Here is a 16,759-nt window from a genome sequence, read left to right on the forward strand (position 1 = left end):
AATTCAAGTAGAATTTGTAGCCGGTTGGCCACAAACTTAACCGGGGTCAAAAAATCAGCGTTATCTCGCCTGTCTTTTCTCCTTATTGATTGAGTTTTTTTAATACTATAGGCACTCCAGGCAAATGCTGGGGGTGTACCTTAATTAAGACAACGGTCGCTTCCTTCCCATTCCTAGGCCTTTCCTGTCCCATCGTCGCTATAAAACCTATCTGTGTCGGTGCGATGTAAAGCAAATAGCAAAAAAAGAAAAAAATAGTCGACGAGGTAGCGAAGGAACAAGGGCACGAGGTTATTAGGTTGCCGCCGTACCACTGTCACTTCAACCTCGGTGAAGTAAAACATTACGTACGCACTTATAACACGTCCTTCACAGTTACTGAAGTGGAAGGACTGTTCCGGGAGAGTATTGCTCGAATGGATGCGGCTTTGTGCAGGAAGAAATTTAGCCATGTCGCAGCATTCATTAATTCGGCAATGGCAATACATGGCATCATCAGTGACTCTCAGGAGTTGATGATCTTCCTAGACGATGATGATAGTAACAACGAAGGCGACGGTAGTGATGGAAGTGAACTGGAGGGTATCGAGCCTCTGCCTTTGTGAATCAGGTATGAAAATAAGGTTTCTGAATTTTCGTAAATTTTATAGAATTTACTTGAAACATTTTGTGTTAGCACCGGTGTATATTATTCTAACATTTATTGGTGAAGGTGTATATGAAGTGAGTTCCTTGTCGGCCGATTTCTTCCGTGTTTTCTAACATCGCGATAGTAAGAACTTCGTAGTATATTTATCTCGTATAATTTTGTGTGATGAATAATCGGTGAGTTGAAAGTTCAATTTTTGTCGGCAGATTTCATTTGTAATGTGTATCATCGCGATGACATTAAAAACATTTCTCCCATGTTTTTAAAAACGCATGTGTCGTGCAATCAGCTGTTGTTACGGCGGCAACATCGCTTCGTGCGTCATTGCAGTGTGACCAATATTGTGCGCAGCTGTCATGTGCAACCTTACGCCGGCCCACCTATATTTGAGACCAGGTTCAAGAGTCTACTTCCACCGATCTCAAAACACTACCAGAAACAAAACAACAACCAAATATTGTCGTACTCGATCGTTGCCTACGCTAGAATCTAGTAGGCTTTGACTCGATGGATAATTCTGCTGGCGGCTCAGTAGTTCACCGTACGCTCCCAGATGCCAGGAGAGTGTAGTTCAGTAGTTCAGATGGAACACTCAGTCTGATAATCACCGCCGAGCGCTCGTCAACCGTACTGCTAGTACTGCTAGTAGAACTGCTAGTAGAACGTTAGCTTCTGACGAATCGTCTACAATGCAGTTGGGTTTTGAACGGCGTTTGATAATATCAAGTTACACATACTCCAAAATACGTAATATATACGCCATATTTTTGGTAATGGATGGGATAGTTCACATGGAATTACCCAAATACGCTCGTTGGAACCATAGGCGCCAACGTTTGGTCTTGAGAACGGGGGTAAGGATGAATATATCAAATATTTTTACGGGAGAAAAAACACGATTGTGTCCCCGTACCACTATATGCATGGGGGCAAGTGTTCCCGTGGACTCGGCGCCTATTGTTGTTTAAAGGGGCCTAACATCTAAGGTCATCGGCCCCTACTTATCGATATTGGTGTCCCGTATTTAATCCTGAACCTTATGGCAACCCTAAAGGAGAGGCATCGGTGGAGAAGTGCCATCAGCACTCCGACCTGGCAGGAGCTGGACAAGCGGAAATGGAAATGCTGATGATGTTCCGTTATTCTTATCTTAACTACGGAGAGGAATACTTTTATGTCAAGAGGACAATTTTCCTGCTGGCATTTTCTGTTCTTTAATTTGTTTATAATACATATGGCATTTGTTCTGTGTGTTTCCTCATGTTCTGTTTTTTATCTCAGTAAACTCTTCTGCCTAATATACATGCTACATGGCCGGAAATATATTTTATCCATAGGATATTTCGATTAATTGATTTAAAATTACATTCCTGTTTCCCACAATCGAAGAACTCTCTTAAAGACTTTTGTTGAATCTGATCAGTAATGCCGTATGACGTCGCTACTAGTTTAACGTAGAGAAGTATGAATGTAATAGTTGTAGCTCTCAAGACGCAAACTTAAATAATTTTTCATGAAAGAATACCTCCTGCCATCACTATAAATAAATTGGGTTGGAAAGGTTTAAGATTAGAATCCCTCGACCCGACCGGGAATTGAAACTGGGGACCGGAGGACCGAGTGGAAGACGCTGAAAACTCAGTCATGGAACCAGTCTAGATAATTGGACCCGGGCGAGTTGGTCGTGCTGGTAGGGGCGCACAGCTGTGAGCTTGCATCCGGGAGATAGTAGGTTCGAACCGCAATGTCGGCAGCCCTGAAAATGGTTTTCCGTGGTTTCCCATTTTCACACCAGGAAAATGCTGGGGCTGTACCTTAATTAAGGCCACTACCGCTTCCTTCCCACTCTTAGCCCTTTCCTATCCCATTGTCGCCATAAGACCTATCTGTGTCGTAATAAGCGTAATAATCCTACTAAAGTATGTACCAGTCGTGTTCATAAGCAAGATGGTCAGAAACAACGTGAGCTGGGTTCATTAGCGTTAGAGGAGCCGCCATGCCGATAAATAATTTGAAAAAGTAATTTGATATCTTGCACCGCTGTTATTTTATCAGCTGCTGAAGTTGGCCAATCAGATCGCTTCGCGGGCGAATTCAAATTGGCTTTGCGAGACGGTGTTGCTAAATTTGCATGTAGCTTATGACCGGCTTGTGAGCCATGCCGAGAAATCAAACGCAAACGTATCGTGGGTTTTAGTTGGTGTCATCGTACCGTGCTTGCTATGGCGCGACCCAGTCAGCTTCAGGGCCCGTGTTCAAATCCTTCCCCTGGTGAAGTCCTTTCTTTGGATTGGTGCTCTCAAGCCACATGCAGATTTAGCAACACCGCTTCAAAAAGCCCATTTGAATTCGCCCGCGAAGCAATCTGATTGGCTAACTTCAGCAGCTGATAAAATGACAATGACGTGAGATATAGATTGTTCACGTTGTTTCCGACAGCCCTTTATACCTCCTCCAATGAGTGGGGGTGGTAGGATAAATCCGCGATATCCCCTGTCCGTCGTAATAGACTACTTAAAAGGGAGACCAGGGGTTCTGAACTAGGGAGAGCGGGTTGGCGACCACGTTTCCCCTAGCTGAGTCTGGCTGGCATTACTTCCACTTGTGTCAGGTTCCTCATTCTCAGCTTTCCTGTCTGAGCTCCCTTGGTCAACTCTTGTTCTTTTCCAACCCCAACGCTATTACAGCATTCGAGGGCTAGGGAGTCTTTTATTTTCATGCCCTTCGTTGCCCTTGTCTTTCTTTGCCGATACTTCTTTTTTCGAAGTGTCGGATCCCTCCTATCTTTTCTATCTGATTATTGTTATATAGAGGATGGTTGCCTAGTTGTACTTCCTCTTAAAACAATAACCACCACCACCACCACCACCACCACCACCTTCACCGTCCGGCTCCGTGGCTGACTGGTCAGCGTCTTGGCATGCGGACCTTTGGGTCGTGGTCGGATCATGGGATTTTAATCATAAACTTATAACTCCTTTGGTTGGAGAACTAGATTTTGGTGCTGTCCTCCAAATTCCTGGAAAACACACACTACACACACAACACTATCCTCCACCACAATAACAAGCAGTTTCCCATACACGGTAGATGCCGCCCTCTCTAATCGGAGAGTCTGCCTTACAAGAGCTGCACTACGCTATAATAGCCACACGAATTATTATTATTATTATTATTATTATTATTATTATTATTATTATTATAATTATTATTATTATTAGTGTCAATTTAGGAAGGCTCGGCTTGTGCCGGTTACATAATGGGCTGACTCGGCCTAAGCAAGGAGTCACCCTCTTGATTATGAAACTACAGGTACATATATCAACAAATATTTATGTACCGGGTGGTACACCTCCACGCCGCTAATTCAAACCTTGCGCCAATTGAAACTCCTCTACTGGAGGAAGTCTGAACTTTATCTACTGTGTTAATTCTCAAGTCTTTTAGAAGATGTCACTACTTGTAAATTTTGAAGTTTCTGAACTGGGTCGTTTTCGATGTATTTTTGTTTTGTCTGTAGTAAGAAGTGTGGACATTCTCTTCCAGATGGCACTACTGAAGGACTACAATTATGCACCCTAGTGCGAAGTGAAAGAACTGTGTTTTTTGGAGAAATTTTGAATTCATAAGTTTGTTCTTTGTTAAATTTCTTTCAGTTATTGTGTAAGTTGGCAATATTAACCCTTTCTTTCTGCCAGTTTTGAAACTGGCCAATCATAATTTTCTGTAATTAATTTTCCACCAATAATGTGTTTCTTCCTCATCTAGTGTAGGGGTTTTCGTGGTTAGCCAATAAAATTCTTGTGGGAGGGTGTTCTCATTCCTGAAACGCCTCGAACTTTCCACGAGGGTATATAAACTGCTGATTTTCGGGTCTCCGCGACAGTTCAGTAACATCTATCAGTGTGTAAAGTACGTAGCAGGGGGCGGGAAGCGCCTCTTTCTTCGGGCAGCAGTTCAGCCACCAGGTAATGGCCGTTTAATAACTTCTTTTCTTGCTAGCTCAGCAGTTTAACTCTCGGGGCAGGTCCGAAGCCTTTCTACCATGTAACTTTTCCCCTAAAATGTAAAGACACCGAGTATCAATTCTATCTTTTAAACTACATATTGGGATAGAGAGTGCTTAACCCTCTCGAGCTCCCACTCATATTGCGTTGAGGTGAACTTATTTTCTCAACCGTTTCTTCCTTAATGTAATGTAAACATTTTTCTTCTATAAGTCACCTCTCTAGTATGGGATGAGCCCTTGCAGTAAAGGCCTAGTGCCAAGTAGGTTTTATATAAAGTGTATTAGGAGTGCAAGTACGCCTCCTCTCAAGTTGGTATTTTAGAGGCCATGTAATTGACCTGTTTTTTTACTTAATAGGCCTCAGTAGGTTAGGTATTTTTACCCCTGTTTTCATGTCCTTGGAGGACAACTTGAAAGTGGAGTTTGGTGTGGCCTTTGATAGGCTCGAACTTAAGAGCAGGTTGCTCTTTCTAAAATTTTGTTTTCTGCGCGTCTCGAGGAGGCTTTACTGTGTAATTGGGAGCAAGTGCTCCTGGGCATGATAGGGGGCTTCTGCCCCTTTGTTGAATTCTATATATTGTAAGGCTGGGCTTATAGCTCAAGAATTGTGTGTCTGGCTCTCGGAGCCCAAATCCTGTAATCACTGTAATTGTACATTTTCGAATTGTGTTTCGGCTACTGAGTACCTGTTCTATTTGTTATTTCTTAATCTTGAATAGAAAATATAACCTTGTTAAATTTTATCTTAACTTTAATTTCGTATTTTGAGACCTGTTCACCCCCACACCTTCTTTCACCTCTGCACATCCACTATACTCCGTAACAAGTGGTAGCAGAGCGTGGTTGAATGGGTCTCAATTTAGCCCCTTTTGACGGCTAAACATTGCTTTGATTCGAACTCTAACAATTTTCTCTGTTGCTGGAATTTTTTTATTTTTCCTTTTTCAAAATTGTTCTGTCATCATGTCCGGCCCTCACGAGGTTCTTCATCCTTTCTATTTGCGTAAAGAGGAATTAATTTATGAACTATCTCTTAGAAATGTTCAATCTGGAGGCACGGTTGCAGTCGACTCCAATGAGCTAAAAGATTCCCTTGATTTACCTATTACCATCCCGATTTTGGGAGAAAAAGAGATTGACGACGCTCTCTCCACGATCAATAATAATACTACTGAGCTAGCATCTGTAGTTAGTTTTTTTTGAAGTAAGTGATCCATCTCCTAATCAACTCAAAAGAGTACAGGCTAGGTTGTACCACTTTTATAATAGGGTATGTGATCTATTGTCTCTGAAGTTAAATGACCTTCAGGGTAAGGAAGCTAGTGCCCTTGCTGAAAACTTGTCCGAAATGTCTAGTAAAGTTAGTCAGTTGTTATCTGGACCTGCTATCCCTAAAGTCGACCAACCTATGGTAGTAAATATTGTTAGTGGGGAGGATTCCTCGAAAGAGGAAGGAAGTAGTACTGAGGCGACTACACAACGTACATCTGCCCCATCAGAAAATATGTCAGATCGTCGCAAGCCCATTCCACCCTTTGTGTTAAATAATGCACTTTCCGAATCTGCTTCTCCGCCACTTAGGCTCCTTCCTACTACGTCTCCGGGTTTCAGCAGTTTGCCCCATCCATTAGCTATGTTGCTTAGAGGTATCTCTAAGTTTTCGGTTAACTCTACCAGTGACGTAATTGCATTTTTACGGTTTTTAGTTGAGTTTCAGGACCATGCTCTTGTTTTTTCTCTTTCTCCGTGTCAAATTTTGCAGATAATTTATTCCTATGCAATTGGTGTTCTCTTGGACAAAATTGTTAGAGCAATAGCTGAACAGTCATCTATTGAAGATTTTCATGCACACCTTCTTGCAAATTTCATTCCTGCTCGTGCGAGGTCATCCCTGATTCAGAAGTACTATTATCGTGTACAGCGGTTGGATGAAAACTTGGCAGATTTCATCCAAGATATTAAGTTCTATACCAGGGTGTTTGCTCTTCATTTTCCTGAAGATCAGATTGTACAGGTTATTGTAGAAGGTATTTCACCACCTTACCGATCATACTTGTGTTTTGCGTCGCGTCCACAAACTTTCGCTGAGCTTGAAGCTATGGCTGTATCGGCTGAAGGAGTTAGATACGCCGATTCCTTGCGTGTCGCGAAAGAACCCCCTCCTTCTTTTAGTAATCCTCGGCCTCCATCTCGCCGACCAGTCACCCCCCGTAAATGTTATGCTTGCGGGTCGCCTGATCATCTTCGGAACAAGTGCCCATCAATCAAGTCTAGTGGGACAAGGAATGGAGCAGGGTCACCTCAAGGCTGCTTTAAATGCGGCGCGTTTTCCCATATTGCTAAGAACTGCCCTAATACCCCCTCTTGCTCAACTTCGGGTGCAACTTCCAACAACAATCAAAAGTGACTAGTGGCTTCGGCTGAGTCCACTAACCCAGCTTCCGGAGGCTCAGCCCCTGGTAAACAGGCCGAAAATTCAGGGAAAACTCAGTCTTCAGATTTATCTTTTGAATGCCCCAAAGAATGTCTTAGGATTGCGGCGGATTCCCCCGCACCTGTGCCCTTCCTCAAAATTGAGTTAAATAATGAACCTGTAACAGCTCTTTTAGATTCAGGCAGTGTTTGTTCAATTATTTCGGCTCAATGGTATTCGAAATTGAAATCTATTTGTAAACTTCCTGACTATTGCTCATCTCCTGTTCAATATGTTTCGGCTAATTCTTCTTCATTAGAAATTTTAGGTTCCTTAAAAGCCAAAATTCGTATTTTTAAATTTACTTGGAAAGTTAAATTCTTTGTGGCCAAGCACTTGTCTTGCCCCATTATATTGGGAGCTGACTTCATTTCTCACACTGGTCTTGTGCTTGATCTTCAGAGTAGGTCGTGCACTTTCAAATTTGCGTCTAATTGTAAAATCCCCTTATTGAAATGTAATTCTGCATCATGTTCATCTATTTCGCCTACCCAGGATGAGATGTTGTTAGACCTTAGACATCTACCTGAGGAACAGGCTGATAGTATTCGTAAGTTGTGTCAGTCGTTTCCAGAGGTGTTCTCCGATACTCTTGGTGTTACTGACCTTATTGAATACAAAATTGAGGTCACGTATTCGGTTCCTGTCCGTTTTCCACCTTATAGGCTATCTCCACCTAAAATGAAGGCTCTGAAAGAAATCATTGATCAAATGTTGAAGGATGGTATTATTAGGCCCTCTAAGTCGGCGTATTCTTCACCTATTTTTCTAGTCCCGAAACCCCAAGGGGGCTTCAGGCCTGTCATTGATTATAGGGCTCTCAATCGGAAGGTGGTGTTACAATCTGTGCCCCTTCCTGACCTTCATTCTTGTTTTTCATGGTTTCGTAAGGCCAAGTTCTTCACCATCTTGGATTTGAATCAGGCTTATAATCAAATTCCCCTAGTTGAAGAGTCTAAACACCTTACAGGGTTTGCCACGGATTGGAATTTGTATGAATACAACCGCGTGCCTTTCGGGCTCCCCACGGGAGCAGCTGTACTCACTAGACTGCTAGATAGGGTCTTCTCCGACATCAAATTCGAGTACTTGTATCACTATCTTGATGATGTCGTCGTATTTTCGGAGACTTTTGAAGAACATCTAGATCATCTGCGAGAAGTTCTCAATCGCCTTCGTAAGGCCGGGTTAACTGTGAAGTTGTCCAAGGTTGCCTTTGCTAAGCCCTCCATGTCATTCCTAGGGCATATTGTCTCACCTGATGGTGTTGCAGTCAATCATTCTAGAACACAGGCCATCCGTGATTTTAAACCTCCCAAGGACATCAAAGGTATCGCCAGGTTCATTGGTATGGTGAATTTCTTCAGGAAGTTTATTCCTAACTTCGCTAATAGAGCGGCGCCCTTGAACCTTCTTCGTAGGAAAGGCATCATATTTGAGTGGGGACCTTCTCAACAAGCCGCTTTTGAAGATCTTAAATTAGCTCTCTGTAATGCCCCTGTCCTTGCTATGCCAGATTTCTCGAAAAAAATCATCGTCCAAACCGACGCGTCGTCGTCGGCGGTAGCTGCAGTCCTTCTTCAAGAGACTGAACTAGGGAGGCGACCCATCGCCTATGCATCTAGTACTCTATCGGCTCAAGAAGCCAAGTATTCCATCTATGAGCTCGAAGGTTTGGCAGTCTTATTTGCCTTAGAAAAGTTCCGTCTCTATCTGGAACATGTCAAATTCGACCTGGAGACGGATAATCAAGCCTTAAGCTGGGTCTTAGGTAGGCCGCGTCGTACTGGTCGTATAGCCCGTTGAGCCATCCGAATTTCTGCCTTCCAATTTGATGTTAGGCATATCAGAGGTACCGAAAATGTTGTCGCAGACGGACTCAGCCGTATGTTTTCCAACGACGTCGAGACCCATGAACCGGTCGATAGTTCATCACCTCCCGAGTCCATACTATCTGAGGTTAATGCCATCTTAACAGATGCTCCCATGCTCTTTAGGGACATTGAGAAATATCAACGTGAAGATCCGACGCTGGCTCCGATAATGGAAACCCTTTCTTCTGGGGAACATGTTGTCCATTATGTACTGAGGAATGGTGTTTTATGTTGCCCTTCGAGGCATGATAAGATGATGAAAGTTTGTAGTTCCAGCTGTTATTGTACCTATGATCTTTAAGTACTATCATGAGACCCCATTAGGGGGCATCTAGGCATCTTTAAAACTCGTGAAAAGATTCGTGAAAGGTTCATCTGGAAGGGTATGGACGGTGAAATCCGTGAACTAGTAAAGGCTTGTAAATCCTGCTTGCTTAGTAAACCCACCATGTCCACCAAGGTAGGCCTTTTGTCTTCTCATCAGGCTTCGCGCCCAATGGAACGCCTGTACATTGATTATGTAGGACCCTTCCCCCAGTCAAAGGGAAATGCCAACAAGTTCATCTTTGTATGTGTAGATGGTTTTACAAGATTTTCCTGGTTATTTCCAACTAAGCTGGCTACCGCTCAATCCACCATTACTTGTCTAAATTCAATCTTTACTTCTTTTGGTCCGTGTCAATATATTGTGTCTGATAATGCTAAGGCTTTCACATCTAATCTATTTCGTAAATTCTGCTTTGACCTGTCCATCTCTCATGTGACAACTTCTGCTTATTACCCTCAACCTTCTCTGGCTGAACGGGTTAATCGTAATCTCAGGTCCGCGCTTATTGCCTATCATCATGAAGATCATTCTAGGTGGGACACGTCCCTGCATTGGTTAGCTTTTGCTTTGAACTCGGCTGTTCATGAATCACATAAATTTACTCCAGCTTCGTTGATGTTCAAGAGTGTTCCCAACACGCCGCTCTCTAACCTCTGGTCTCTGAGTGACATTCTACCTGAGACAATAGATCCCGATAACATTAAAGATCTTTGGAAGAAGGCTAAAGCCAATCTTAAAGTGTCTCATGAAAAGGTTAGGGAAAGATATGATCGTAGACGGAGACCCACCAATTTGAAGGTAGGCGACCAGGTGATGGTCAAGGATTTTGTTCCCGCGGGCAAGCTTGCCCCCAGATTTCATGGGCCGTGTACTATTCTCGATTTCCTTACTCCCGTTACCTTATTGCTAAGCAATCCAGCCACCGAGAGGATATTTAGGGTTCACCTGTCACAGGTGAAACCGGTGTAATTTCTGTGTTAACTTGCTTCATATAATTTTGAAAGAAATATGAAGGTTATATTTTTGTTTGAGGGGTTTCACTTTTAAGGCCTTCTGCCCTTGGAATCTGTTTCCTTTGTGTGTAACCATTTATTGTAAACCTTCCCCGACCAGTTAAACTGCCATCCTGCCCTTACCACGGCCATTACCACGCTCCCGTCTCCTGCCCAACAACACACAGTGGCTTTCAAATGAAATAAATATTTCTACGCCGCTGGCCCCTCAGTTCCACCACAATGAATGTACCCTAAAATCATTCTGGTCCAACAAAATTCTGCCGCCGAGCTTTAATGTTTCAGTGCCCCCGCAGCAGCGCGGCGCCGTACCGCTACTGAGGTAGGGTATGGGCCCGCCCTTCTCCAGGGAGGCCAACCAGTGTACGTCGAGCCGGAGTCCTCCTCCCGGCCGAGGCTGATGTGCGGCGCACAGCCTGTAACGGGCCCGCGACCTGCATGTTCGCCGCGGGCGCGGCGTGCTTCAACTCCACTCCTCTCATAGTGCGGGCGAGCGGTATCTCAGGGTACTTGAGGGGTCCGAGCGGCCTCCTCTGGACACAAGCAGTAGCCGCCGGTCTGGCCGTCTAACTTAATCAACCTTGGATATATGTAATCAGCTACATGGACATTTAATATCAACATTACTACTATTTTTGAATACAATGACAATATCTGGTGGACTTAAAAAAAAATTCTCGACTTTCAAGAATTAAAGGTTTTTCCTTCTGAATTCAACTTCTACAAGCACAAAGACATTACATCAATAGTAATCAAAGAATTTCAAAACTGGATCCAATCATTTTAAGAAAACTTGTTGGCAAATACTTCCGCAATTAACTTCTATATCAACATCATAACTTGGACCTTATTTTGAAACAAAAGTTTATGTTCTTCTGTGTTACCCCTTGGAGGAACTTTGGGGGGGGGGGGGAGGTCTGTACCGGGTGGTACACCTCCACGCCGCTAATTCAAACCTTGCGCCAGTTGAAACTCCTCTACTGGAGGAAGTCTGAACTTTATCTACTGTGTTAATTCTCAAGTCTTTTAGAAGATGTCACTACTTGTAAATTTTGAAGTTTCTGAACTGGGTCGTTTTCGATGTATTTTTGTTTTGCCTGTAGTAAGAAGTGTGGACATTCTCTTCCAGATGGCACTACTGAAGGACTACAATTATGCACCCTAGTGCGAAGTGAAAGAACTGTGTTTTTTGGAGAAATTTTGAATTCATAAGTTTGTTCTTTGTTAAATTTCTTTCAGTTATTGTGTAAGTTGGCAATATTAACCCTTTCTTTCTGCCAGTTTTGAAACTGGCCAATCATAATTTTCTGTAATTAATTTTCCACCAATAATGTGTTTCTTCCTCATCTAGTGTAGGGGTTTTCGTGGTTAGCCAATAAAATTCTTGTGGGAGGGTGTTCTCATTCCTGAAACGCCTCGAACTTTCCACGAGGGTATATAAACTGCTGATTTTCGGGTCTCCGCGACAGTTCAGTAACATCTATCAGTGTGTAAAGTACGTAGCAGGGGGCGGGAAGCGCCTCTTTCTTCGGGCAGCAGTTCAGCCACCAGGTAATGGCCGTTTAATAAATTCTTTTCTTGCTAGCTCAGCAGTTTAACTCTCGGGGCAGGTCCGAAGCCTTTCTACCATGTAACTTTTCTCCTAAAATGTAAAGACACCGAGTATCAATTCTATCTTTTAAACTACATATTGGGATAGAGAGTGCTTAACCCTCTCGAGCGCCCACTCATATTGCGTTGAGGTGAACTTATATTCTCAACCGTTTCTTCCTTAATGTAATGTAAACATTTTTCTTCTATAAGTCACCTCTCTAGTATGGGATGAGAGTAGTATAATAGGGGGATTCTGCCGCCTCCTCCCGCGGCGCGGGAAATTTGAATTCTGGCGGGAAATTTGAATTTTGGCGGGAGATTTGAATTTTGGCGGGAGATTTGAATTTGTAAACAAATAACACTGCATTGTATACTATGGCGGATTCCACATGTAACCTTATCTGATCGTGAAAAACCTCGATTGCTCAAGATTGTAGAAAATGATACACCATTACCTATACGTTTTAGAAGTTGGGAGCTGCATGAATATCCTGTGTTACCACCTACAAACAAGCATAGCTGGGCTGTTAAAACATCACGTTTTACTGAGAAGCCCTTGTACATTATTTTTGGATTTCAAACTAATCGTAAATTCAATCACGAAAAAGATAGCTCACTGTTTGATCACTGCAAATTAAGACACGTTCGACTATATCTCAACGGAATTACGTATCCCTACGAAAACATCGACATTAACTTTGAGAAAAATAAGTTTGGGATGCTCTATGACATGTTTTGTAAATTTCAATCATCGTATTATCAGAAAGAAGATCGTCCGCTATTTACACCTCAAGAATTTAAAAATAAAGCACCGATTGTAGTTATAGACTGCTCTTATCATGAAGAATCTATAAAAGAATCTCCAGTTGATATTCGTTTAGAATTTGAAACATCTGAAAACATTCCTTCTAACACAGCAGCCTATTGTCTTATTATTCATATGAGTGATGTTACTTACCATCCGCTAACGAATATTGTTACGAGACTATAAATAAGAATAGATCTTTATCATTTTCATTAGTGTGTGCTTCGACATCGTACGCTATGGAACAAAACTGTAAATGTGCATGCTGTTTGCATGCTCATACGCAACATCTTATTTATGTTTCACGAGTGAGTGAGGCTATTAAGATGTTCTATAAACGTAGATCGTCGATGCCGAAACATCTTATTCAATACTTACCACCAGGATTTTTATATACGTACGCTGCCTCTTACGTACATAATTTTTGGGACATCCTTCCTCTACACAGTAAGATGTCAATCGAAGTAGCTTTATGCAGAACTTGTGAACGACATTACAAGCATCGAGGAGAAAATGGTGATGATGATTGGGATGGACCAAATCCGAGGATTGAACACTGTACACAGTGTATGAATGAACTTTCTCTAGTACCTCATGATGATGATGATGATGATTCCGAAAAGGAATAACAGCAAGGTAAGAAGTATATGATCTTCTCTGTAAAGCATAACATACTTAGTATAATATATTTCTAAATGCTTTGTTTAATTTGAATGTTGCAGGAGGCATTTCAGAAGCATACGTTGTTAAGAAGCACACCAACCTCATCAGCAGCAAAAACGAACACTGTTGTAGTACATTTGTAAATAAATATTTGATCGCATTCAAAAAATGTTGTACTTATTGCATTGCTTTACACCGACTTACTCTTAAGAAAAACGATCAGGTCTAAACATGCACAATGACGTCATCACAACAGCACTTGCTTACTCTAGCTTTCCCGATGCATGTTTAAACTTGTTCGAATTTACCGCTACCACATTCCTTCACACCGACTTACTCTTAAGAAAACGGACAAGTCTAAACATGCATGATGACGTCATCACTGCAGCACGTGCTTACTCTAGCTTTCCCGATGCGTGATTAAACTTGTTCGAATTTACCGCCACCACATTTCAACTAAAGAGTGCAGCATCGTGGTAAGCGATGTAAGATGGCAGTAGCTAAAGATGACAGCACTGTTCTCTCTGGATTAAAGATGGCTGCTTGTCATAAAGATTTTTTCAAATTATCCGCCACCACATAGAGTGCAGCACTGAGGTTTGCGATGCAAGATGGCGGGTGACAGCTTGTCAAATAGATTTTTTTTTCAAAGGTAAGTAGCTAAAGAGGGTAGCACTAAGGTTAGCAATGCAAGATGGTGGATGACAGCTGTGACGTAAAATTTACCCGCAAGATAGCACCACGATGCTCTTTTCATTAAAGATGGCAGCTTGTTAAATAGAATTTTTCAAATTAACCGCCTCAAATGTAAGTAGCTAAAGAGGGCAGCACTGTTCTCTCTGGATTAAAGATGGCTGCCTGTCGAAAAGAATTTTTCAAATTAACCGCCTCAAAGGTAAGTAGCTAAAGAGAGCAGCACTGTTCACTCTGGATTAAAGATGGCTGCTTGTCGAAAATATTTTTTTCAAATTATCCGCCACCACAAAGAGGGCAGCACGGTGCTCTCTTGATTAAAGATGGTGGATGACAGCTGAAGAGCGAGTAGAATTTGTTTCCAAACAAGAGCACGTGGAATTTGCCACCACCATATAGAGTGCAGCACTGTTCTCTCTAGATTAAAGATGGCGGATGACAGCTGTCAGAAAAGCGCATAGGTTTGTTTCCAAACAAGAGCACGTAGAATTTGCCGCCACCAGATAGAGTGCAGCACTGTTCTCTCTGGATTAAAGATGGTGGATGACAGCTGTCAGAAAAGCACATGGGTTTGTAAAGCACGTGGAATTTGCCGCCACCACATAGAGTGCAGCGCTGTTCTCTCTGGATTAAAGATGGCATATGACAGCTGTCAGAAAAGCACATGGGTTTGTAAAGCACGTGGAATTTACCGCCACGACATAGAGGGCAGCACGGTGCTCTCTGGATTAAAGATGGCGGATGATAGCTGTCAAAAAAGCGCATAGGTTTGTTTCCAAACAAGAGCATTTAGAATTTGCCGCCCCCACATTTCAACTAAAGAGTGTAGCACTGAGGTTTGTGATGCAAGATGGCGGATGACAGCTGTCAGAAAATAGCACGTGAATTTGTTTCCAAACAAGAGCACGTGGAATTTCCCGCCGCCACAAAGAGGGGTAGCACTGTGCTCAAAGATGGCTGCTGTCACGTGGAATTGTCTGCCACCACAGGTATCTAGCTAAAGATGGCAGCACTGCGGTTTGCGATGCAAGATGGCTGCTGTCAAAAAGCATTTTTCAAATTATCCGCCACCACATTTCAAAGGTAAGTAGCTAAAGAGGGCAGCACTGTGCTCTATGGATTAAAGATGGCGGATGACAGCTGTCAAAAAGCACGTGGCTGTCAAAAAGCACGTGGATTTGTTTATCTCGAGCTAGTGAGGTTAAGTTGGTAGCACTAAGGTTTAGGTCCGCCAAGATGGCAGCACTGCCGATGACAGGTGACGAATTTTACATCTACTACGATAAAGAGGGCAGCACAGCGCTCTGTGGTTTAAAGATGGCGGATGACAGCTGTCAAAAAAGCACGTGGCTGTCAAAAAGCACGTGGCTTTGTTTACCACGCGCTAGTTAGGTTAAGTTGGTACCACTGATGTTTAGGCCCGTCAAGATGGCAGTACTGAGGTTAGCGATGCGTTGTTGTCTGTCAAAAAGCACGTGGCTGTCAAAAAACACGTGGCTTTGTTTACCTCACGCTAGTTAGGTTAAGTTGGTACCACTGAGGTTTAGGCCCGTCAAGATGGCAGTACTGATGTTAGCTATGCGTTGTTGTCGATGACAGCTGTCAAAAAGCACGTGGCTTTGTTTACAAATCTGTCAAAAAGCACGTGGCTGTCAAAAAGCACGTGGATTTGTTTATCTCGCGCTAGTGAGGTTAAGTTGGTACCACTAAGGTTTAGGCCCGTCAAGATGGCAGTACTGAGGTTAGCGATGCGTTGTTGTCTGTCAAAAAGCACGTGGCTGTCAAAAAACACGTGGCTTTGTTTACCTCACGCTAGTTAGGTTAAGTTGGCACTACTGAGGTTTAGGCCCGTCAAGATGGCAGCAGTGAGGTTAGCGATGCGTTGTTGTCGATGACAGCTGTCAAAAAGCACGTGGCTTTGTTTACAAATTCAAATCTCCCGCCAAAATTCAAATTTCCCGCGCCGCGGGAGGAGGAGGAGGCGGCAGAATCCCCCTATTATACTACTGATGAGCCCTTGCAATAAAGGCCTATAAAGTGTATTAGGAGTGCAAGTACGCCTCCTCTCAAGTTGGTATTTTAGAGGCCATGTAATTGACCTGTTTTTTTACTTAATAGGCCTCAGTAGGTTGGGTATTTTTACCCCTGTTTTCATGTCCTTGGAGGACAACTTGAAAGTGGAGTTTGGTGTGGCCTTTGATAGGCTCGAACTTAAGAGCAGGTTGCTCTTTCTAAAATTTTGTTTTCTGCGCGCCTCGAGGAGGCTTTACTGTGTAATTGGGAGCAAGTGCTCCTGGGCATGATAGGGGTCTTCTGCCCCTTTGTTGAATTCTATATATTGTAAGGTTAGGCTTATAGCTCAAGAATTGTGTGTCTGGCTCTCGGAGCCCAAATCCTGTAATCACTGTAATTGTACATTTTCGAATTGTGTTTCGGCTACTGAGTACCTGTTCTATTTGTTATTTCTTAATCTTGAATAGAAAATATAACCTTGTTAAATTTTATCTTAACTTTAATTTCGTATTTTGAGACCTGTTCACCCCCACACCTTCTTTCACCTCTGCACATTCACTATACTCCGTAACAATTTACAACGGAAATAATTACAACATATACATTTATACAATAAATACAAACAACTTCAGACAACTTCGTTTGT

At 42.7% G+C, this 16,759-nt stretch overlaps 1 protein-coding gene across 1 annotated transcript in view; it reads left to right on the plus strand.

Annotated features, from left to right (window-relative positions):
* Positions 1–476: 476 nt before the first annotated feature.
* Positions 477–16,759, plus strand: part of LOC136884644 (uncharacterized) — a 148,329-nt gene continuing 132,046 nt past the window's right edge. The window contains exon 1 of the mRNA XM_068229625.1: positions 477–582. Within this exon, the coding sequence (XP_068085726.1) occupies positions 477–582 (106 nt within the window). The remainder of the gene's footprint in view (positions 583–16,759) is intronic.

Source organism: Anabrus simplex, chromosome 1, assembly GCF_040414725.1.
Source record: "Anabrus simplex isolate iqAnaSimp1 chromosome 1, ASM4041472v1, whole genome shotgun sequence".
Classification (NCBI taxonomy): domain Eukaryota; kingdom Metazoa; phylum Arthropoda; class Insecta; order Orthoptera; family Tettigoniidae; genus Anabrus; species Anabrus simplex.